This window comes from Sapajus apella, unplaced genomic scaffold (assembly GCF_009761245.1).
Source record: "Sapajus apella isolate SASKATOON/1434 unplaced genomic scaffold, GSC_monkey_1.0 scaffold32, whole genome shotgun sequence".
Taxonomy (NCBI): Eukaryota; Metazoa; Chordata; class Mammalia; order Primates; family Cebidae; genus Sapajus; species Sapajus apella.
In genome coordinates this window covers 9498442-9521485 of record NW_022436972.1, presented here as the reverse complement: position 1 = coordinate 9521485, position 23044 = coordinate 9498442, and the positions used below count along the sequence as shown (strand labels likewise).

The 23044-nt window shown below is 40.9% G+C and overlaps 1 protein-coding gene across 4 annotated transcripts in view; it reads left to right on the top strand.

Annotated features, from left to right (window-relative positions):
• DCLK1 (doublecortin like kinase 1) overlaps positions 1–23044 on the top strand; it is a 357933-nt gene that overhangs the window by 236392 nt on the left and 98497 nt on the right. For all 4 annotated transcript variants that reach the window (XM_032294456.1, XM_032294457.1, XM_032294458.1 and 1 more), the window contains exon 5: positions 20175–20291. In XM_032294456.1, the coding sequence (XP_032150347.1) occupies positions 20175–20291 (117 nt within the window). The remainder of the gene's footprint in view (positions 1–20174; positions 20292–23044) is intronic.

Below are 23044 nucleotides of genomic sequence, written 5' to 3'. Positions count from 1 at the left end.
CTGGGTTCAGGCAATTCTCCTGCCTCAGCCTCCTGAGTAGCTGGGATTACAGGCACGCGCCACTATGCCCAGCTAATTTTTTGTAGTTTTAGTAGAGACGGGGTTTCACCGTGTTGACCAGGATGGTCTCGATCTTTTGACCTTGTGATCCACCCGCCTCGGCCTCCCAAAGTGCTGGGATTACAGGCGTGAGCCACCACGCCCGGCTTGTTTAAATATCATATTGGATAGTCTCTTTACAATAATTAATATCCAGAGCCTACAAAAGAAAAGATTGGCCAATCAGAAATGTAAAACAATTAATTTTATATGACAAAACACTATACAAATTAAAATTAGCAGACAAAGGGAGAACACTGTACAAAACGTGTCCTACAAAAGACTACATTTCATAATATATGGATTGGAATATTTGCTAATCAATAAAGGAGAAAAAATAACAGAAAAATGGAGAGGGATATTAACAGGCAGATTATAAGAGACAAAGTCCAAATGGCTTATTAAATATATATAGAAAAACGTTTTCAATGTACTAAGTAGTAAAGAAATGTAAACTAATACAACAGGGAAATCCCATTTTTTCCTCAACAGGTAAGGAAAGTGTTGTGAAAGCATGGAGAAACTCAGCCTCCTACCAAGTTGATGAGACAGAATAGTGCCAAACAACAGCAATTTGTCAAAATTTTAAACACATATCGGTCTTCCATCATTGATCCAGCAACTCTGTCTCTAGAAATTTTGTGCACAAGTATACCAAAGTATATGATAAATTTGTAATCCCAAAAATTTAGAAGAGAAAAAGTAAACACTGTCAATAGAGATCTGGCTAAGTAAATTACTATGTATCAATTTAATGGAATACTATGCTGTCATTAATAAGAATTAGGCCAACCTAAATAGGCCAATATTGTAAGTTGTGAAATATGGATTGTTAAGTGGGGAAAAAAATTCAAAGTATCAATATTATGTATTGTATCCCATTTTTATATCAGAAAACACATACATATACATACTGCTATGCATATTTTTCTAATGCTTATATATGCTGTGACCTTTTATGATGGACCAGCCAAGAAATTGTTACCTATAGTGTACTGAGCTAAGAGTGAGAGGAAGTGGGGGAGAGATCGTTTTTTACTTTATGTTCTTATAGATCATTTAAATTAATTCTAAAATATTTAAATGTTTTAAAATGCAAGAACATTTTTACATTTAAAAAACAACACTTATAGAAAATTGGAAATGCAAAAAAATTAAAAGCAATGCCTTGATCTATAGGAAAAGGACAGTTAAATCCTGTTCTGATATCCTTTAAAAATGTCACTTTGCATATAATGTGCACACTGTACTCTGTTTAAAATCTACATTTTTTCACTCATAAACATTCCACATCACTAAATACTCTTTTACAATACATTTCAAGTAAATATGTCACTGTTGATTACATGGCTATGATAGTCTGTTAGTGCATTTTCTCTTCATTTCCCTTCATAAATATATTGGAGGGAAAATATTTGGGAGAAAGCAGTAATCAAGGTAATAGGAGAGTATTGTCAAAATAAATGTCATAAATGAAGATCAGGCGGTGACTCAGAGAACCAAAAGCTAAGTTCCTTCTTTAAAAATAAGATATATCATCAATTCCTAAGGGGGAAAAAAAAACGATGATGGAATGAATCAGAATTACAGAATGTCTTCTACAGTTCTAACAAAATTAACAAATAGTCATTTAAGGAATTAAAACCAAAATGAAAAAACAATCAAGAAATCATTAGCTGACTACAAAGAAAGAAAGAGGATCTAGTCTGGGTCCGACATTTTAAAATATGGTCATCCAGAAAAGACACAAAAGACTCTTGTGGGACACAGCATTGCAGAGCCTAACTCCTAATTAGGGTGATGTATTGCTTCCTTCTTTTAATATTTATTCACATTTTGTACTTTTATAATGGCAAATAACATAGTTACAAAAATAATAAGTCCATTACAAATCCTTTCTGATAGATTTTTGAGGAAACTTATGCATGAAGGGTTAATATTTTCTGTGTATGAACATGATTTTCTCAGTGAGGCCCTACAGACCTCAGGAGAATCCCGCTGTTGCTAAGAGACCATAGTGTTCAATAGCTTCTCTCTTAGCCTAACGATGTTTTAGGTTTCTGTAATTTTTGTAAGGTACAGAATATGCCAGGGAGGGTGAAGAGAACAAGATTATCTGTCTGTTTTCTAAACACAAAAGCATATATTTTTAAAATTATGTAAATACATCTCTGCTAACTTTTTTGGAAAGGAAAAGAAAATTCTATGTGAAATTGAGTGTCTTTGAACAGGGCTTGACACTTCACTCTTTGTTTTGGAAATTAAAGGGCCAAATTTGTCATAAAATACAAGTTTACCTTGCAATTTACATACAATTGCAATTAATGGGGTAAATATTTAAAGACAAGTCTAGCCACCAAAAGCGAGTTATCTACTGAAATAATTTTGTGAATTACTTAGCCAACGATAACTGCCTTGTGGATTGCAGTAATGACTCATTTGTTTGATGGCTGAAGGCCAAATGCAAATAGAGTATCATCTGATTTCAGGCAGCTTGGCCACAAGTCAACTATAATGTCTCCCTTCTAACCAGATCCTTTTCATTGAAAGACCACAATCCCTCCAAAAGCCTATATGCTGTCGTATTAGATGGCTGCCTTCATATGACTACAATATTTATTAGCCTTGAAATGCTATAACCCAGAGACTTACATAAGTACTGCATGGGGAATTCATTTCAAGCCACATTTGACCTTTTGTTGTAAAGGTGATCTTCAAATAGGTTTAAAGGAAATAAATCAAGTTTTCAACCCAAAGTCTGCTTTCTCCTAATAAAAAAGAAAAGAGGCTTTAGATGTTTCTAACCTTTTCTTCTTTTCTTCACTTTGGAATTGAAGATTAATCACATGTACCCAGAGATGTAATTTAATGTCTGTCATTTGGAATAGGAGGGAAAATAGATAAATGGTTCATGAAGAGGGTGCTTTAAAATTAAACAATACAACTAAGGATTTTATTAGACAGTTGGTCGGAAGGATATTTCTCATTAAAAGGAAATTCAAATAACAAGAGAACATGAGAAACAGGACAATAAATACTAGACTTTTTGGCAAAAGTGGGGAAAAGGAAATCTGAAGTTTTCAGAGCGGGACACACAGAGTTATCCTTGATAATTAACTCCCTCTTAAAATGTCTGCCTTACATTGGATGAACGTGAAAGAATATGAAAAGAAATTGTTTAGAAATTTGTTGGACTCCAGGAGAACTTTTTCATTCATAAATTTTCATTGCATATGTGTGAACATGCTTTCCTCTGAAGGATTCTTTTTTTTTTTTTTTTTTGAGACAAGATCTTACTATGCTGTCGGAGCTCAAATTCCTGGGCTCAAGTGATTCTCCCACCTCAGTCTCCTGAGTAGCTGAGACCATAGGCACGTGCCACAGTGCCTGGCTTGAAAGCTTCTATTTTTATTGGTATAACTCTGTCCTTAAAAAAAGTAACCTAGCTACATGACATAAGTGATTACATTATGCTCACAAGATCAGTTCCTAGATAATTGTTTGCCTTTGATCTTTCACAGAATAGGAAACTGGAAATTTTGTTTTTAAAATGATATGAATGGCCATTCTCTTCAAACCAGAATTTCCCAAATTCTGGTTTCCTTATCAGTCTTTCTCACACGGTCTCTTCCTTGAAAGCAACTTCCTCTACGCCAGGTGACAGGAGAGGGCTGAGAAGCAAGTCCAGCCTCCCTTGAGAATTGTGAGCACCCCAGATCATGCAGCCAGAAATCCAGAGAGCAGGACAGCAGATCACTTACATGCTGGCAGATATGTCGTGAATGGCTGGTTGTGAACGGCTTTAAGGGTTCCCCCTTGTACTTAAAGGCCCACTAGAGCTGCTTACATATGCAAGTCCAGTCTAATACTGAGATGTTCACCAGGAATTCCCATTACTACTTGATTCGGCTATTTTCAGGTGTTCTAACCTCACCTCCTTGCCCACTCAAACGGGTCACCTGTGGCACTTGGATCACCTGTAATTTCCCCACACGATTTACTGGTGTGTAGCATCATTACCAAGTATATCACTTACGTGACTGACAACTGCAGATAGCTGGATATATCTAGGGAGACAGACTCTCATTTTGCCAAAAATATAAGCAACGCAGAACTATTTCTTCTTTCCAACTGAATGGCAAGCTAACGTTTATGGCAGTTGGAATTCAGCTAAAAACACAGTTGCTTTCTCAGCAGAGTAGAGAATGACTGAAAGAGGAGTGGCCATGGGAACTTGGAATCTACTGAAGCGCCTAGCAAGTGTAGCTTCTAGAAATTTACCTTTTACGTACATTGAACCTGTGAGACTTTGTCTCCAGGTTTTTAAATGTTTTATCCTATTTAATCTTTAAATGAAATAACCTAGCTTGCTGTTTTCTCTGGAGCAGTGAAAATGTCAGGAAAACTACTGACAGACTCCACAAAAGCTGTCCTAACATGTGGGCGTTGTCTGGTTCATGTACTGAGTTATGATAAAAAGGAAAGAATTTATTTCATACCGGTTTCCTGAGTTCTCTCATGCTGCTTTCTTCAAAGAGTAGCCTAGAAACCCATAGGCATAATTGAGTCACCAGAAACTAATTTGTAGGCAGCACTTAATTGGATTTCTCCAGTGGATCTTCCACGTGGCACTCTTTGGAAAGCTTTTAGAACACAGGCACTGCTTGTGCGGCGTCAACAGGGAGCTTTCTCTAACATCCTTTGTTTCTTTAGGGTAAGTATTTCTGCAGTCTCCCAAGAAGTCATTAATTCTAAAGCCTACCAATATCTAGAGCAATATCTAAACCATTGTCCAAAAACATGATTGGCTGCCATACTTTTAAGTAACCCCTTGGAAAGAAATGAAGCTTTCTTAACCTATTCAGCCTTTATGTTGCAGCTTTCCCTGATGCTTATGGGAACTTCTGCTACTACAGTTTTACTTCTCTCTTCTAGGCATTACTATTATTTTAGGTACAGAACATCGCCATCACTGTAATAATTATTTATTATTGAAAAGCAACCACGAAGTATTTCCAAAGTTTTATTTCTTCAGACCACACAATCATTATTTTATCATTACGTTCGCATGGTAAGGCCCTGAAAATTTTCATTTTTAGATCACAAATCAACAACCTGAGTTACAGATAAAAATACGAATTTGAAGGTCTTAGGGTATGCCTAATTCAGTGCCTGATATTTTTGTGTGTTCTGCCAGACACACATTTGTGTTACCCATCTCTTCCCTGAAACGGCTGTTTCCTGCCCTCTGCCATTGTGCTTACTCCTTGAAAGTAAAACCTCTTGATTAAATTCTATCCCAGTGAGACTTTGCTCAGGAATATGTTTACATCACTCTTCTTCAGTATCACTTGATCCCTTTAAAATAAGCACAGATCTTCAGCCTGTCATTTACTATGACATTCTGATTACTTTCTTTACACAACAATCTGAATGTTTCGTTCCTGGCCTTACAGTTAGAGTTTTTGTTCTTGGTTTCCAGTTGAATTTTTATTTGTTTATTTTTGTTCTAGTATAGTTTGAAAGGAGAATTTTATTTTTATTTTCCCTGAGATGACAGTGCAGGCTCCAAGATGATTTTGGCTGGGGAATAATCTTCCCAAGTCTTGTCTTATTACCTCATTTATCCAAGGTGGATTCAGGTTGGAGGTCCTTTCTCAGGAAAAGGCTTGGCGGACTTCTAGCCAAACACAGATACCTCATTCCTGGTGGACAATCCCTTTTCCCAATCAAGCTTGATGCTCACTTCACAGAACATCTGGATAAGAGTATGTGCCTTTCTGGAAGCTTCCTTTATATAGGAGCCCCTCCTTCCACCAAGAGCCTGGTCCTTCAGATTTTGCTGACTTGGTGATGACCTGAACAAGGCAGGCTCACCTTGCAAGATACTAGAGAATGACCTAGCCATAGTGACCCAAGGTGTTGGGCAGCACAGAGTCTGTGGCTTTGCTTTAATGGAATAAGAATGGATCCTATTGTAATCTATGATGAGTCATCATCCAAAACAATACCCTTACCCTTTGCGAATGACACATCTGGAGTTCTTGACAAGAAACTCCAAATGCTTCCCCTTTCCAGGGAGCCCCCTCCAGACCTCTTGACCCCAACCCACTTGGGCATGTGCTAGAGTAGGTTGAATTTGGGGTCACCAAACCAAAGATGCACATTTATCCTTGTTTTTCTGCATGACTGGGATAAAGTCAGGCTTAATGGAACCTTACCCAAGGAGAGAGTGATCAAATTCTATTTTAGTTCACGTTTTTATGCCCTTTTTATTTTTGTTAGTTCCTTTTGTTTTCTTTTCTCTTGGAAAAATTCTTATTCATTTTTCTAGTGCTCCATTCTTGAATAATTTGTTTCTTATTTCTTATCTGGTTTTCAGATCCTCCCCATCTTGTAGCTAATTAAAATCAGGTGGTTATGAGCCAACCATAAATAGAAACTCTTCTTCTGCTTTCAAAGTCTGCTTTCAGCTGGGTCTCAGGATAATAGTTTGTTGTTTTTGCAAATTTGAGTTGGGATAAAATCTGAAGGAGGACAGATATTTGCTGTTTTTTTCAACAGTTGTCTTGCTAATTTATCTCCTCATACTTTTAGTTTGGTCCTTTTTTTTGCAAATGGCACATTGCGCAATTACTTCAAACTCTGAACCTCCGGATTTTCCTTGGTAATTTTCTTATCCATTCACAGGAGAATGGCAAAAGCTGTCTGATCTGTGGACCCACACTACTGGGGTCACATGGGTTTTTAATTTTTGTAAGTGCGTCTGGTTCTACCTCCAATGAGTCTAATTCAGTAGGTTCAGGGAAGGGCAGGGAATCTGCATTTTTAAAGAACTGGAAAGTCTGTCTGTTATCCTGGAGGAAGACTGTGGGCCTTTCTAGACTCTTGGTCTCTCCTGCACTTTGCACATGAAGCCACTGAACTGTGCAGGACCCTCAGCAGGACTCACTCATCGGTACATACACAAGGAGCATATAAGCTGGGATGGTACTGTCTCCCTGCCCCTCTGCAATCAATCCATCCTCAGGCCTTGTGAACTCTATCTCCTCGTCATATCCAAGTCATTCTCTTCTATCCATATCCATCACCTCCATCCTAGGTCATGCCACCATCCTTTCTTACCCAGAATAACCACTTTACAATCTTCCCTCTACACACATCAGCCCAGAGTTCTCCTTTAGACCCAAAGCAGGCCACGTCACTGCTGTCGTAGTCCATTTGTGTTGCTATAAAGGAAGGTTTGAGGCTGGGTAATTTATAAAGAAAGAAGTTTATGTGGCTCACAGTTCCACAGGCTATACGAGAAGCATGGCACCAGCATTTGCGTCTGCTAAGGGCCTCAAGCTGCTTCTACTCATGGTGGAAGGGAAAGGGGAGCTGGTATGTGCAGAGATCACATGGAGAGAGAAGGCAAGAGAGAAGGGAAAGTGCCAGGCTCTTTTTAATAACTAGCTGTTGAGAGAACTCTTGCTGGAACTAGCGGAGTGAGAACACTCTCATTACCTCATGGATGGCACCAAGCCAATCCGAGGGATCTGTTAGCATGACCCAGTCACCTCCCATTAGGCCCCACCTCCCACACTGGGGATCAGATTTCAACATGAGGTTTGGAGGGTCATGTATCTAAATTGTAACAACTGCTCTTGCTTAAACCCCTCCTGTAACTGCTCCTCTTGCTTAGAGTAAAACCCAAACCCCCCACTTGGTGGTTTCAGTCTTGACTTAATCTGGTGGCTGCTTTCCTTCAATCTATCCACAGCTGGCTTCTTCCTGTGTTCAGAGCTCAGCTTCCACATCCGCTACACCAAGAGACCTTCTCTAACCACCAATATAGAGAAACCACTCACTCAGCCACTCACTATCACATCACCCTTTTAATTCTTGACAAAGTACCTGTAAAATCAGCTCTTGTTCTTGTTTCTGTTTGTTTAAGGCCCATTCCCTCCACTGGAGTATAAATTCCACAACAGCAGGTGCCCTGTTGACTGACACACTACAGTATCCCAGCACCTAAAACAGCAAAGATTCAGTAAATATTTGCAAAATGTACAAATTTAAGTTGAATATGGAAGTATGAACAGAACATTAACCAGGCAAGGTGGCAGTATTGGGGAATGGCACCTTTTGCAGGGAAATAAATATTCCAATGCCCAGAGTTAGGAGTTTACTTAGTGCTTTTAAGAAACTAAAATACTGCACCCAAAGAAAAGGGAGAGCGCAAGCTGGAGCAGGGAGGGGCCTTATAGGCTACTCTAAGGATATTCTTGAAGAGCAACAAAGAGTCGTAGAAGGATTCCAAGCAGTGGAACAACAGATTTCCTGACAAAAGTGCTCAAGAGAGGCTGGCATCAAAGTGATGTCATACACATTGTAGGTTAAACAGTAGCCACCGAAAGGTTTCAACTTGTAAATGTGACCTTATTTGGAAAAAGGTCTTTGCAGGCATAATTAAGTTAAGGGTCTTGAGAATGAGGGGATTGTCTTGGGTTACCTTGGTGGGAACCAAAATCCTGTCACGAACGTCCACCTAAGAAAGAGTTCAAAGAGATAACGCGGACACACAGAGAAGTCCATGTAAAGTTGGAGGCAGAGATTTAAGTAATGTGGCCACAAGCCAAGGAATGCCTGGAGTCACCAGAAGCTGCAAGAGACAAGGAATGGATTCCATTCTAGAGCTTTTGGGGAGACTCCAGACCTGCCAACACCTTGATTTCAGACTTCTGGCCTCTATAACTGTGAGCAAATATATTTTGGTCATTTTTAGCCATGAAGTGTGTTGTAATTTGTTACAGCAACTAAAACATACACTCTGGAAAAAGATAAAGAGAAATCGAAATTCATATGTGCACCATTAGGCACATGAGTCCAGCCAGTGAGTGCAGACCCATAGTAAGCGTGAGATTGGAGATGTTCATCTGCTTTTTCCGCAGTCAACCTTCTTTCCCTTGTGAGCTGTTGACATGATTCTAGAAGATCAAGGGAGGCCTATTTCACATGACATGCCCCTCAACTGAAGTTAGCTGCATTGTTTTACAGTCAGCTCAAGAAGCGGTGTCTCACCAAGTGCCAGAGGACAAACTGGCAGGGAGATGGGGTGCCACTCTCCAAGGTGTCACAAGTAATAAATGTGGCCACGAGGAATCGGACATATGAGTAACAGAAAGAGAAATTTGCTGAGCCATAGTGCCAAGTGCTGCAGTCAGCTAACGGAGAGCCATGTGTGCTGTGCAAATCAGTGACGACCAACCAAATGAGAACAAACTTAGGCTATTTATTCAGAGCTTGCTATTACAAGGAGTCAGCCACCATCATATGCATTTTGGCAGGGACTCAAAGGCGGGCAGAGGAGTGGGAGTGCTTTAGAGAAGAAAGAAAGGGAAGGCTTTCCCTGCACCCTGATGGAAGCAGTTGGTGTGGGGAAGGTGTAGGCAGGCTAACCAGAAGTGGGGCACCCTATGGGACTGGTTAGAGGCGTACATTTGAGCTTTTCTCGTTGGTACTAAGTTAGAAGTGGAAACAAAAATTAATTAAGTCCTGGCTAATTTAAGGTCAGTTGTTACAGGGTTACTGTTTGGCTCCCTGGAATGTTGCTAGAGATAGATCATTCTAATTTGTTATTGATTTTTCTGCAAGTTTAACTTAGAGCGTGCTATCTTCTGGTAGGCTGTCATAGAAAGGGGGTTTTCCTCAGCAGGTTGCTTCAGGATATGGGTCAGAGTTCTGTTTCGTTATATGGTCTGGCCACTGTCCATCTGTATATTCAGTCTCTCAAGGTGACCAGACTTCAGCGAAGACTAACAGGACATTGTACTTGGGCGGAACGATGTGGAACATATGACATGTGAGAGAAAAGGCACTTGGCATCTTTGATTTATTCAAACCTCTCACTGAAGACACATGGGTTTTTTATGAGAAGAAGCTCAGAGCCAGCCAATGTGGGGCTTCTCAATTTTAATAACTGCTTTACTTTCAAAAAGTTGAAGACTGTTGGTGAAGCCGCATTGGCCAATGAAAGGGCAGCAGACCCTGAGCGAAGACCAGCTGGGAACCCATGGCAAAGAAAAAAAGGATGCCTCCTGGGACACGTTTTAATGCTAATGAGGTTGGGTTCCTATGGCAAAAACAAACTACCAACTACACTTGCATTTAGGATTTAGAAAGATAAGACCCCTGACTGCCAATCAGCAAAAAGGCACATGTTTGTGTTTTTGAGGCAATGCAGCCAGGCTTAATGATTAAGATTGAAAATCCCCACATCTCAATAGGTATGAACAATGTAATCTCTTGCATGTGTACTTGCTTTCAATCCAAAATAGTAAGGAACACCATTTTGGAGTTGTTTCCAAAGGGTCACTGCAGAGGTCAAGTGGTACCTGGAATGGAAAGGACCTTACCTAGAGGGCAGGCTGATCACCAGCTGCGCTTATGGCCCTTCTGCAACACCCGGGTTTGCACACAGCAGTGTGGAAGTCTCTTTCTCTAACCTCTGCCCCATGACATTCTTCATCCTCCAGATTCTCAACTAAGAAACCAAGGCCCCATGTTCCCGTGTTCTCAGGATGGTTAAGCAATGGGTACTGGTCCAATTTTAACAGACTATTGGAAGACCTTCAGCATTGTCAATTGCATTCCCTACACTGCAGTGTAAAGCCCAAAACTCTTTATGCTGGCCAAACCTGCAGAAAGAATTCAGGAATGCGCTGTTTAGAGGCTCAGGCAGGTGGTTGGTGATGGTTTCATTAACACCATGGAGGAAGAATGTAAGCGTTAATTGAAGGCTCCTCAGGGAAACATTGCCTAATCAAGACATCGGCAGGCAGCAGTTCTCTACTCGGTGATATGCCCTCAGGGGACATTTGGGAATGTGAGGGGATGCTTTGGTCACAGAACTAGGGGGAGAGATGTTGGCATCTATTTGGTGAGGCCAAGGATACCACCAGTTGACACAAAACAGTGCAAATGGTATGTGGGAAAAAGGAAAGATCAGTATCAGTTTTAGGAAATGAAGACCTAGTGAAACAAGGGACAGAGCAGGTTTTCATGCCTAGTGTCTGCAAACCTTCCTGTTTTACTGCTTTCTCCTAGAGCTGAAACTCAGACAAGGCAACATAAACTAAGGGGCCCTTGTGGATGAGAACACTCAGAGGTGACAGTGATAAGATAGTAGGAACTTGGGTTACCAAGCATTCTCCCAGAGCTAAACCCCCTACCTCTCAGAACCCCTGCAGACCTCTGCACTGTTATATAGGGAAAGATGAACTTTTCTCTTATTTGACTGTTAGGGAAAAGGAAAATATTTGGAAAGGAGAATCACTCATACTATCAGAACAGTAGATCTGAGCTGTGACTCTTGAGATGTTAATACAGAAATCCCAGTGCCATAAAGCCTTCTGCAGATGTTACATAAGGTTTCAGCTCCCAGCCTTGTCTCCAGAGCCCTGTGCAGGTGCAGGAACACGTGGGTGCCATCTGGAGTGCTGAGCTGGGTGTTCTGGAAGTTGTGGTGGGCCAGTGGAAACGCTGCTTTAAACATACGTGCCTGTATTTTTAGAAGGTCCTTTTAAAATCTCAGTTTCTGGGCCTTTACTCTCCAGCTAAGTTACTCTGGCTGATGCCTTTGTCTCCAATTCAGTCTGCTCCATGCCTTCTTTTTTACTTTTCTGTTTCATACATTTTTTTTATTTTTGGTTGGGTGTGGTGGCTCACGCCTGTCATCCCAGCACTTTTGAGAGGCCAAGGTGGGCAGATCACCTGAGATCAGGAGTTCGAGACCAGCCTGGCCAACATGGGGAAACCCCATCTCTACTAATAATACAAAAATTAGCTAGGCGTGGTAGCACAGGCCTGTAATCCCAGCTGCTCAGGAGGCCGAGGCAGGAGAAACACCCAAACCTGGGAGGCAGAGGTTGCCATGAGCCAAGATCGTCCCACTGCACTCCAGCCTGAGTGACAGAGCAAGACCCCATCTCAAAAAATAATAATAATTCTTACGGTTACATAGTAGGTGTATGTATGTATGAAGTACATGAGATTTTGATGCAGGCATACAATGTATAATAATCACATCAGGGTAAATGGATTATCTGTCACCTCAAGAGTTTATTCGTTGTGTTACAAATAATCCAATTATACTCTTAGTTATTTTTAAATGTACAATTAAATTGTTCTTCACTGTAATCACCCTGTTGTGCTATCAAATACTAGATCTTACTCATTTTTTCTAATTATTTTTTGTACCCATTAACCATCCCCGCTTCCCTCCCCACTGCCGTGGCTTGTTTTTAAAAGCTGTGTTTTAGAGTGTGCGGATCTTGATTGCTTTTATTCCAGACATGCTGCATGTGGAGCTTGGGAAAGCAGCACTTATTTCAAACCCCACAGGCGGTAGGATGGGAGTCTTACCATGGTGTCAGGGTTCACTCAGAAAACAGGTAGAGTGGAAGAAACAGGATGGGCCTCAGTTCTTACTAGAGGCAGGCCCACCCTTTCCGCAAGAAGCCTCCATGTGGATTTTCCTGTAATGCGGCCGTGAAGTATAAAAATTCTAACATTTCTATAGGAAATGAACTTTATTTGTCCATTATACCAGGATGGGTTTGTTTAGCTCAACCAGGCAGACAAGCATCCTCCCGAGGATGCTGGAAAATTCAAAAACCATGAGGCAGGAGGTGGTGAATCTCCCAGGCATTGGCAGTCCTCAGAGGGAAGCTGGACCACCACTTGGTTGGAATGGAGACAGGAGGAGAGCATATTCCTGAGTTAAGGAGAGAGTTGCCCCAGTAACAATTACAGCCTTGATATTCTAGGAGGGTGCCTCCCAAGGGGAGGGAAGTGAACTTGTAGGGGCAACTTATTGGAGGATTGGAGAATCAGAATTGCAAGTTCCTTTTGTCATTGACTTTGCGCCATTTTTATAAAAAGGCTTTGGAACAGAATGTGCCTCCTTACTCTCTTTTGCATATAGCAACAGAGGAATATTATTCCATTTACAGGCATTGTACCCTTGCCAAATTAAAAAGAAGCTTGCCTTTGTAATCAGGGTAAGGCAGAAAGCACAAAGCATCTACTGCTCGTGATGGATTCTTCTAGATGAACTTGTCCATTTCCTGAACAGTTCAGAAAACTGAATTTAAATTTAGAGTTAAGACATATTAAGAGGCCTCTGCCTAAGAATGCTTTTATGCTGGTTGGTTTCAAAAGAGACTAGAAAAGTAGAAACATTTCTTGTTTAAAGAGTATTCCCTAGCCGGCATGCAGCATGTCACCAATGCTGTGAGACTCTTGAGGGACTTCACCTATGCCTCATTCAAGATTCTCCAGAAGGTGTAAGTGGGCCCTTTTGAACGCATGAACACTATGTGAGCTCAGGTAAGCCACTGGTGCCTGTGGTGGAATTCTGTAACCATTTCTATTCTTTAGCACCTTCTAAAACACTTCAGCCTACCTACCAACTGTTTCTGAGTGGGGCGAGGATCTCTCTAAGTGGAGGTTCTCCTGCCACCGGGAATGTGGCCAAAGAATGTGTTCCACCTCCTCTTTGTACATCACCATCTGGGCTGTCTCTCTAAATCTGTCCATCAAAGAACGCCCATTTCTTGAGTTCATGTCCTGGGTGAAGGTGAGAAACATTTAACTTCTATCTTAACAAATCCCCCAAACATTTATAAAGCTAACGTTAGTATAAATTGTGTGGGGAATGATACTTTTCACCTCAAAGAACAATGAATTTAGGGACTGAACAGAACAGAGATGTAATCCAATGTTGCTTACCTGCTTGCATGCTATGGGAGGTTCAGTCATCAGAGAACCAGTTCATGAGTTTGGTATAATCAGACCTGTCCTTTGTCTTGTCCTTTGGGTAGGCTGCAATCTTTAGGAGCAAGAGAAATTACCATCTGTTAGCTTCCTTCAAGTGGCTTACCTACAGTCCTTTGGTGTCATCTTTATTAAGGAGTGTCTGGGGTGTCCAGTTTCTCCACCACCAACAGAAATGCAGCCCTCTTAGAAAATTGGTCAGTGAAATATAGGGGTGCCAGGAAACATCAGAGTAAAGAAAGGATGGCCACAAAGGCAAATGCCCCCATGTGAGAGGCAGAATGGAAGGTACTGCTTTCTTCCTTGCCTGAGGCTATGAAAATTGTCCTTGTACGAACAAAAAGGTTTTCAACATTACTGGCCGTTTAGATCATATTATTCACAATGTTTCAAAATTGTGGTTTTCAGCTGATGAAGATTTTGGTATTCTCTCTAAAGCCATGCAGCATTTGTTCCTTACTGCATTTTCACCATTATATAAAATACAATTCCCATTTAAATTAATTAAAATATGGAAAATCTAAACTGTATTTGGAAAGATGATTGGAGTTCTTGTGTGTTGTGTTTTTTTTTTTTTAAATAATTTAGAGCTTGGTGCTACAACATTCTTCAACTGGATTTATTTTGACCCATTTTAGAAAATGTAGTTACTATAAATCTTTTGTTGTTTCCGTTTTTGTTATTCAACCGAAGCCTTTGGAATTATTCTAATCGCCATTATGATGCATGAGGCATCACTCTTATTACAAAGGCAAGTGGTCCATGAGTAGAAATATTTGTGATTATCTTTCCGACTCCATGATCCTCCAAGCTGTTACTTCATTATAACTCCATTTCTGAAAGACAGTTTCAAGTTCTTTTTTTTTCTGATACAATAAACATTTGATAGGTAGCTTTCATATGTTGAATTTCTAATTTAATGTTGACATGAGAACAGTTGTTTGCAGTTCTTTCTCTGATCTACCCTCACCCATTTGTCTGCCCCGACCAAGGACACTGACAGACATTTCCCAGGCTTTTGTCGTCATGGAACACCTTGCTTAGGCCACAACATCAGATATTGGGGGTGGTGAGAAAGCCACCAACCCAAGAGAGTTGGGCTCTGATGCAAGTCATTTCATCTCTTTGAGACTCAATTTTATCAGCTGTAAAATGAGAGTTTGGGTGAGTTTGGTGAATACCATGAGTTCATACAAGTAGTAACAGGATCAACAGCAATTTGGGCCAATATTTATTGAGCAGCTACTTCATGCTTTTTAGTATGCCAGGAACTAGTTAGTACCCAATGGAGTATAGGAGTGGGGAGACAGACTAATAAATAAATAATTCTGAATGGGTAAATAGTATGGTGAGAACTCAGTTCAAGAGAAGTACAGGAAGCTTTGGAAGCATGGTAAGAGGCCACAGGTTTTTCCAATACTTCAAAAATGTGATGAAATACCTACAGTTCTTCTAATAAGAAGAGATGCTTCACAAAAATACCAAATTTCTTTCTGGTAGTTGGAGAAATGCCAACTGAGTGTGGTTAGATTGGTTCTATTATGGTGACCTGGATTGCTGGTTGGTAGTTATAGCCACAGCTGGCAACTCTGACATCTGTGCCAACCAGCATGCCACAAACACTAAAACCAACTTTTTAATTCAAGTTGTGGCTCACAGATGGGTATTATTAACAGTGTGTACCATCTGGTACCTTTCTATTTTAACTATTCATTCTTGCTAACTAGATGCTGAGCTTTTAAAATTATTGTTTTAAATTTATGTGACCTCTGAATGTTCATAACCTGGGACAAAGAGTTCTGGTCATCTGCCCTCGTGATCATCTTGATTTTGATTTAAAATGAGAAAATGAAATGTTAACTTAATAGAAATGTGTTGCAGAAACCAACATTTTTCAAACATGAGGTCCATGAAATAAAAATTAGCAAAAAGAGCCCTCACTGATGAAAAGACTCTGTGCACCACTACCAGGTGGTAAGGGTTTTGAGTTCCAAGCTTTGCATTGCTCTCCGTCATGCAAGCAGTTCTTGGTGCCTGGCACGTAGTGGTCACGTGATAAAAATGTACCTGGAAGCACGCCAATGGACCAGCAACATCACGGCATTCCAATTTGTTTGCTAGTGTACTTCCAAAAGGCTAAGCAGAGGCCAAAGCTAAGACAAACTCCAGGATGTGTTGTCAGTTGCGTGGACAGAGCCATGCGCTAATCTGAGATCCATTAAAATCTCTAAGGACACCTCAGGCATTTATTGTCCCATGTGAATGGTCCTGGTTTTCCAATCGTATTTTCTGATGTTATTAATGTTGTTTCTTGGTTATTCCTATCTTAATTTTTGCAAATATTCTCATATGTGTCGACTTTTTCTCTTTTCCTTTTTTTTTTTTTTTTGAGACGGAGTTTCACTCATGTTACCCAGGCTGGAGTGCGATGGCGCGATCTCGGCTCACCGCAACCTCCGCCTCCTGGGTTCAGGCAATTCTCCTGCCTCAGCCTCCTGAGTCGCTGGGGTTACAGGCACGCACCACCATGCCCAGCTAATTTTTTGTATTTTTAGTAGAGACGGGGTTTCACCATGTTGACCAGGATGGTCTCGATCTCTTGACCTCGTGATCCACCCGCCTTGGCCTCCCAAAGTGCTGGGATTACAGGCTTGAGCCACCGCGCCCGGCTTTCTTTCTTTAAAAAACAGAAATCTCTTGCAGGGTCACTGGGCAAGCCAGAACAGCAGCGGTGGCTCACATAACTGTTGGGGAAGAGGGGCAGGCTCTGTAATGCAGTGATTAATTTCTCTTTGTCTTGGGCTATGAAAACAAGTGGAGGAATCCATAAATAATACCACCAGGCAGAATTTCCTTCTTCTTTTTTAATCTTCTCTCTTCTTTTTCCCCAGTTGAAATCATGAGACTCTCTAGGAAACACTCTTCTCCATGGCTTATCTCCTATGTCTAGTCGTAAAGCATCTGTATTTCATATATACTCACATCCTTTCTTACTAAACAATTTAAACCACTTTGTTGATTTAGACGTTAGAGAAAAATAGAAAATGATGTTTATATAAAGCAATTTAGAATATGTAAGAGAGAGAAACATGTTTTGAATTTAGAAAATTAGGAATTGCGTGGATAGAGAAGGAAAATTTTGAAGTTAGAGTCAGGCATCAGAATGAGATCTGGAATGATTATGAGTTCTTTGTTACTAAAGCATAAAATGGGTTTTAGAATATATAATGGAAAAGTTAAAGTAGTGTAATTTAAAACTACTGAAAAGGTTCACCACATTTAAAAAGCTAACATAGTTCAACAACTACCTACAAAGATAAATGTTTATAACATGATAGACTACGGGTTAAATTTTCATATAGAATGCACTCTTACAAACCAATAAGAGAAAGTAGGACATAAATAAGTAGTTACAAAAGGAGAAATCCAAATGGCTGAGATGCATGTGGGAAAAATGTACAACTTTACTTGCAATCAAACCAATTTTAGATTTCAAGAAATAAAATCCAATATTCACTTAGAAGTTGGCAAAGATTTTTTGAAAATGTAATCCCTAACCTCAGTGAGGGATCCAGCAAATGACCACTCATCTGTAAAAGTACAATTTGAGGCCGGGCACGGTGCCTTACACCTGTAATCCTAGCACTTTGGGAGGCTGAGGTGGGTGGACCGTTTGAGCTCAGGAGTTTGAGACCAACCTGGCCAACATGGTAAAACCCCATCACTACTAAAAATACAGAAATTAGCTGGGCATGGTGGTGGGCACCTGTAATCCCAGCTACTTGGGAGGCTGAGGTAGGAGAATCTCTTGAACCTGGGAGGCAGAGGTTGCAGTGAGCAGAGATCATGCCACTGCATTCCAGCCTGGGCAACAGAGCAAGACTCTGTCTCCAGGAAAAAAAAAAAGTACAAATTTGTTTGAGTTGGACTTTCTGGAGGGCACCATTCAGAGCTTTTAAGAAATTCTTCTCTTTCAACTCACCAAATCCAATTTGTTCAGCAAATTTTTTAAATTAAAAAAAAATTTTTTTTTTAATTTATTTTGAGATCTTGGCTTACTGCAACCTCCACCTCCCAGGTTCAAGTGATTCTCCTGCCTCAGCCTCCCGAGTAGCTGCGATTACAGGCACCCACCACCATGCCCGGCTAATTTTTGTATTTTTAGTAGAGGTGAGGTTTCACCATGTTGGCCCGGTTGGTCTCTAAAATTTTGTATTTAAGTTGGAAAATATAAAGAAGAAATTAGAATATAAGGCGTGACCTGATTATCCCTCAATAGGGGAATGATTGAATAAATTGTGATATAAACATATTACAAAATATGATGCAGGGTTTAGAAGAACAGTTTTGATTGCTATGGATTGACCAAGAAAGATGATTATAATATATCATAAGTACGAAAAAATGTATAAAATATGTCACTATCTTGCTGTTTTTATAAAAAGCAAACAAAAACCTGCCTATGTATGTGTGTGTTTATAAAAGCTTAGAAAAGCTATGGCAAGATCCATACACTATTAAAAATGGTGGTAATATTGAAGGGGAAAGAACGATATCACAAAGGTAGTGATTTTGAAGGGGAAAGAACGAATAGCTATTGCTGTTTTTTAATTTTGAATTTATAATTTTTTTAAAAGAAAAGCGTCGGCAAATATTTTTGAGCACTCACAGAGCATCCTTGGTTTCTGGCTACTAGAAACTAAATTTCATGTGCCAGAGACTAAATCTATCCTAAGGGAATAATTGGATAACTGTATACTCATTTACATACAAAGTGTCACTGAGTAATTATTTATAGTGAAATATTGAAAGCAAGTTACATATTCAATAATAGAAATTTGGTTAAGTAAATTACGGTATTCCATGCGTCAGATGCTCAACAACCATTAAATAACAGAGTGAAAGTGCTCACAGATACTGTATTGTGAAAAGGGCTGGTAATAGATCAATATGTATGAACAAATCCTAATGCTGAGATATAGAAATGCATAGGAAAAAATTCTAGAAGTTTGTATACTCCCCCTCCAAAAATAAAGTATCATTTGATCATGGGTTATTTGGGGATGTGTTTTTTGTTTGTTTGTTTTTTGAGACAGAGTTTTACTCTTTGTTGCTCAGGCTGGAGTGCAGTGGTACGATCTCTGCTCACTGCAACCTCCACCTCCCAGGTTCAATGGATTCTCCTGTCTCACCCTTCCGAGTATCTGGGATTACAGGCACACGCCACCACGCTTGGCTAATTTTTGTATTTTTATTAGAGACAGGGTTTCACCTTGTTGGCCAGGCTGGTCTTGAACTCCTGACTTCAGGTGAGCCACCTACCTCGGCCTCCCAAATTGCTGGGAGTACAGGCATGAGCCACTGTGCCCAGCAGGGGGTATTTTAAAATATATTTTCCATCTATAGTGAGCATTGATTATCCTTCCAAGCGTACAATTTTTGTTAATTATTAAAAGCAGTTTCTTGAGAACAAGACGTATAGGTTTGCACAGCATCAGAATTGGTCAAGGGAGTCACTAAGAGAGAAATAAAAAGCTCTCTGCCATTTAACGTGTTCAGCATTGAATTTAATGGACATGAGCACTGAGAATTTAGATCTAATGAAAGTGAAGTTGTTTCTTGTCCTCAAGCCACAAACCATTTCACAGACACAATATCAGCTCTGTGGCAGCTTTGTGTGGTGGCACAGGCTGGCAGGACGCCCTCATTGCAGGGAAATACCACCTCTTCACCAGTTTTACCTCTTCCAAGCAAATGCTGTCATCTCCCACACATTATAAAGACCCACAACTATCTCTGTGGGGACCCACGACAATAAACTTGGCCCTGTTGTGATGGGTGGAATCTTCCACCACCACATTTCTTGGTTTGTGAGGTTGACCTTGCTTCTAACATTTTCCTTGGAAAGCAAGAACAGTTTATCCTAAGAGATCCATATATATAGATAACTTGAGGGGTGAGTTGAGAGAAACCCAAACGCTTTATTAGCCTGCTACTCCTATTACTAGCCAAAATATTATTTTAAGGAAGGTAAACTAGCGGGGGTTGAAGTATTATTTACTTCCATGTCTAAGAAGCTCACCCTGTCCTTCCTCTTTATTTTCTTGGCTCCATTGCTGTAGACAAGAACCCAACTGGTGGGAAGTAGCTGTGACTGTGGATGGTCGTATATTTCTGCTTCCAGGTGTATTGTGCGTTTTAAGTTGGTATGTGTGCCACTATCCCATAATGATGTGTGGTTGTTGTTCTTTCCCCAGAATGTCGAGTGGTGAAGTCCACTTCTTACACCAAAATAGCTTCATCATCTCGCAGGAGCACCACTAAGAGCCCAGGACCATCCAGGCGCAGCAAGTCGCCTGCCTCCACCAGCTCAGGTAAAGCAACAGAGGAGATCTTGAAGAAACTGCCTTGTTCCTGACACAGGATGAGCAGAGGGTGTGTGAAGCCCAGAGTGTGAGGTTTTTAAGCGAGTGTAGGTTCCGGTTTATAATTTTAGAACATGTTAGAGCGATTGAACAGATTTGCTGGAGTCTAGCATACTGGCTGCAAGAAAAAGCATTGAGCTTCAAAAATGTACTTAGTGAAGACTCAGGAAACCCAAATTTGCCCACAAATAGAAGAACGTTACCGTCTTGTGTCCTTTCTACCACCGAAGTTAATCATTCAGATTCTGAAAGTCTCTGTCAAAGCATTTATTCCACCTGACACTGGCCTATGAAGAGTTTCCAATTTGTATTTGCTGAACCTTTATTAAACACACTTTGGCTGCGGCATCAGTTTCCTTTCATGGCTCTGGAGCTAAAGGTAGTGAGATTGAGAGGGTAGAGCAGAGATTGCTCCAGGGACCTTGGCCTGAGCCTGCCTGTCAACGAATTCTAGAACTGGTGATGGAAATGCTGTGCATGCACAAGATGAGCACCTCAACCCTACCTTCTCCTTTGTGGTCTTAAAACTGACATGAAGTCAGAAAGTGTCTTCTTTATTTGCCTCAGGTGAAGGGTCTGTATCATTATTAAAGGGAATTATTTATTAAATGACACAAATTGTTGAGTGGGAATTATTAAATGATGCAGACGTCAAACTGATTGTTACCTGATTTCATGAAGACAAGAAGCTCTTCTAAATAAGAATAAAGATCTCTGGGGACTACTTGGAGGCCTTCTTTCACTCAATAGCATGGGCCCTGGGGAGTGTAAAAAGAGCTCTAGGCTGAGGCTGCCTAAGAAGGAACTCTCAATAGCGTGGCTCATTATAGGTCATGGGCCAGCTGCCACCAAGCCCACCTTGGTTTTCTAAGACTCACCTTCCCCTTGGAGTTTTGCCATTTACTGCTATTCTCTGGACAGATCTCTGAAGATCACTCCTCTCTGGCTCTCAGCCTAGGGTGGCATAGATGGGCTGCCAATGCCTCCTTCCCCCCAGTGTAGCCTACATCCTAGCCAGTCAGGAAATACATTTCAGAGCACAGCTGGCATTTGAGATGCATCTCATTTGCCTCTGTCATTTAAGGGCAGGCTGAGGACTCCTCCCTTAGCATGACATTGCTCATCTAGATTGGATGGAGCCCTAAAATGAGGCATGGCTAAAGGATGAGGCAGTAGACTCAAAGCTTAGAGTTCATGAGAGTCACTGGGGAACTTGGCGAAGTTTGTCATCCTGACCCCCACACCCTGAGATTCTGACTCAGGACCTAAACCTGTGTTTCAGCAAGTAGTCCAGGTGATTAGGATCTGGGAGTCCATGGCCCACATTTTGAAAAACAGGAGTGAGATTGAGAGGGTGGAGCAGGGATTGCTCCAGTGACCTTGGCCTGAGCCTGCCTCTCACTGGTTCTCAGACTAGCAGCATCGCCATCACCTGAGCACTTGTTAGAACTGCAAAGCCCTGAGCTCCCTCCCCTGAACCACTGAATCAGAAACGCTGGAGCTGGAGCAGGAGCACAGCAGTCTGGATTTTTCCAAGCCCTCCAGCTGATTCCAGTGCACACTTTGAGAAGTAGTGAGTTATAGAAAACAGAAAGGAAATAAATACAGATAATTGTTTGACTCTGGATAATCTGGAGGGAAAGACATGGCTTGTTCATCTCCATTTACTGGCATGACAGAGATGACTTCCTTTCTATCTCCCTGTTTGCCTCCAAGTAGCAATGTCTATCAGTGTCCTTGCAATCCAAGAGCAGACCTTTAGATACCTTGATGTGTAGACCAAGAGAGCAATGAACAAAGGAGGATACCAGATGCTAACTTCCTTTTCTCCCTCCTGGCAATGGCCTGGCTTTAGAAAGTCAGTCACTTGGGAGAAGAGAGAATTTATTTCTGAAGATAATCCCTTCCCTGGGTTATTAGGGAAAGTCTCTCCCTTCAAGAGAGATACCACCCACACACAGAGAAGAGGACTTTCACAAAATGACAGAGTGATCCTGGAATTGCTGCATGGAAAACTCCCCTGGAAGAACTGAGTTTGTCCAGCTGACAGGTTAATAACTGAGCTCTGTGGAGGATGTTCCGTCTTAACTAAAGAATATTTCTCATTTTCTGTGATTAAATCTGGGCTGTAGGGCTGGGCCTGGTGGCTCACGCCCGTAATCCCAGCACTTTGGGAGGCTGATGGAGGTGGATCACTTGAGGTCAGGAGTTCAAGACCAGCCTGGTCAATGTGGTGAAACCCCATCTCTACTAAAAATAGAAAAATTAGCCAGGCATGGTGATGGGCACCTTTAATCCCAACTACTTGGGAGGCTAGGGAAGGAGAATCGCTTGAACCCTGGAGGGTAGAGGTTGCAGTGGGCAGAAGTCATGCCACTGCACTCCAGCCTGAGCAACAGAGCAAGACACTGTCTCAAAACAAATAAAAATAAATAAATAAATCTGGGCTATAGGATGAACTCTTATGGAGCAGGAAAGGAGAACAAAGTCATAAGCCTAGTCAGCCTATTGTCCCTAAAATTTTGGCTACTTAATGCAATCATTGAAGGTTGTGAAAGAGAAAGAGAGCCTATATTAATGAAACCTTATCAGTACTATTAAAAATCATCAATATGAAAAAACAAAATTAGTTCTTTTTTTTGGGGGGACGGAGTTTCGCTCTTGTTACCCAGGCTGGAGTGCAATGGCGCGATCTCGGCTCA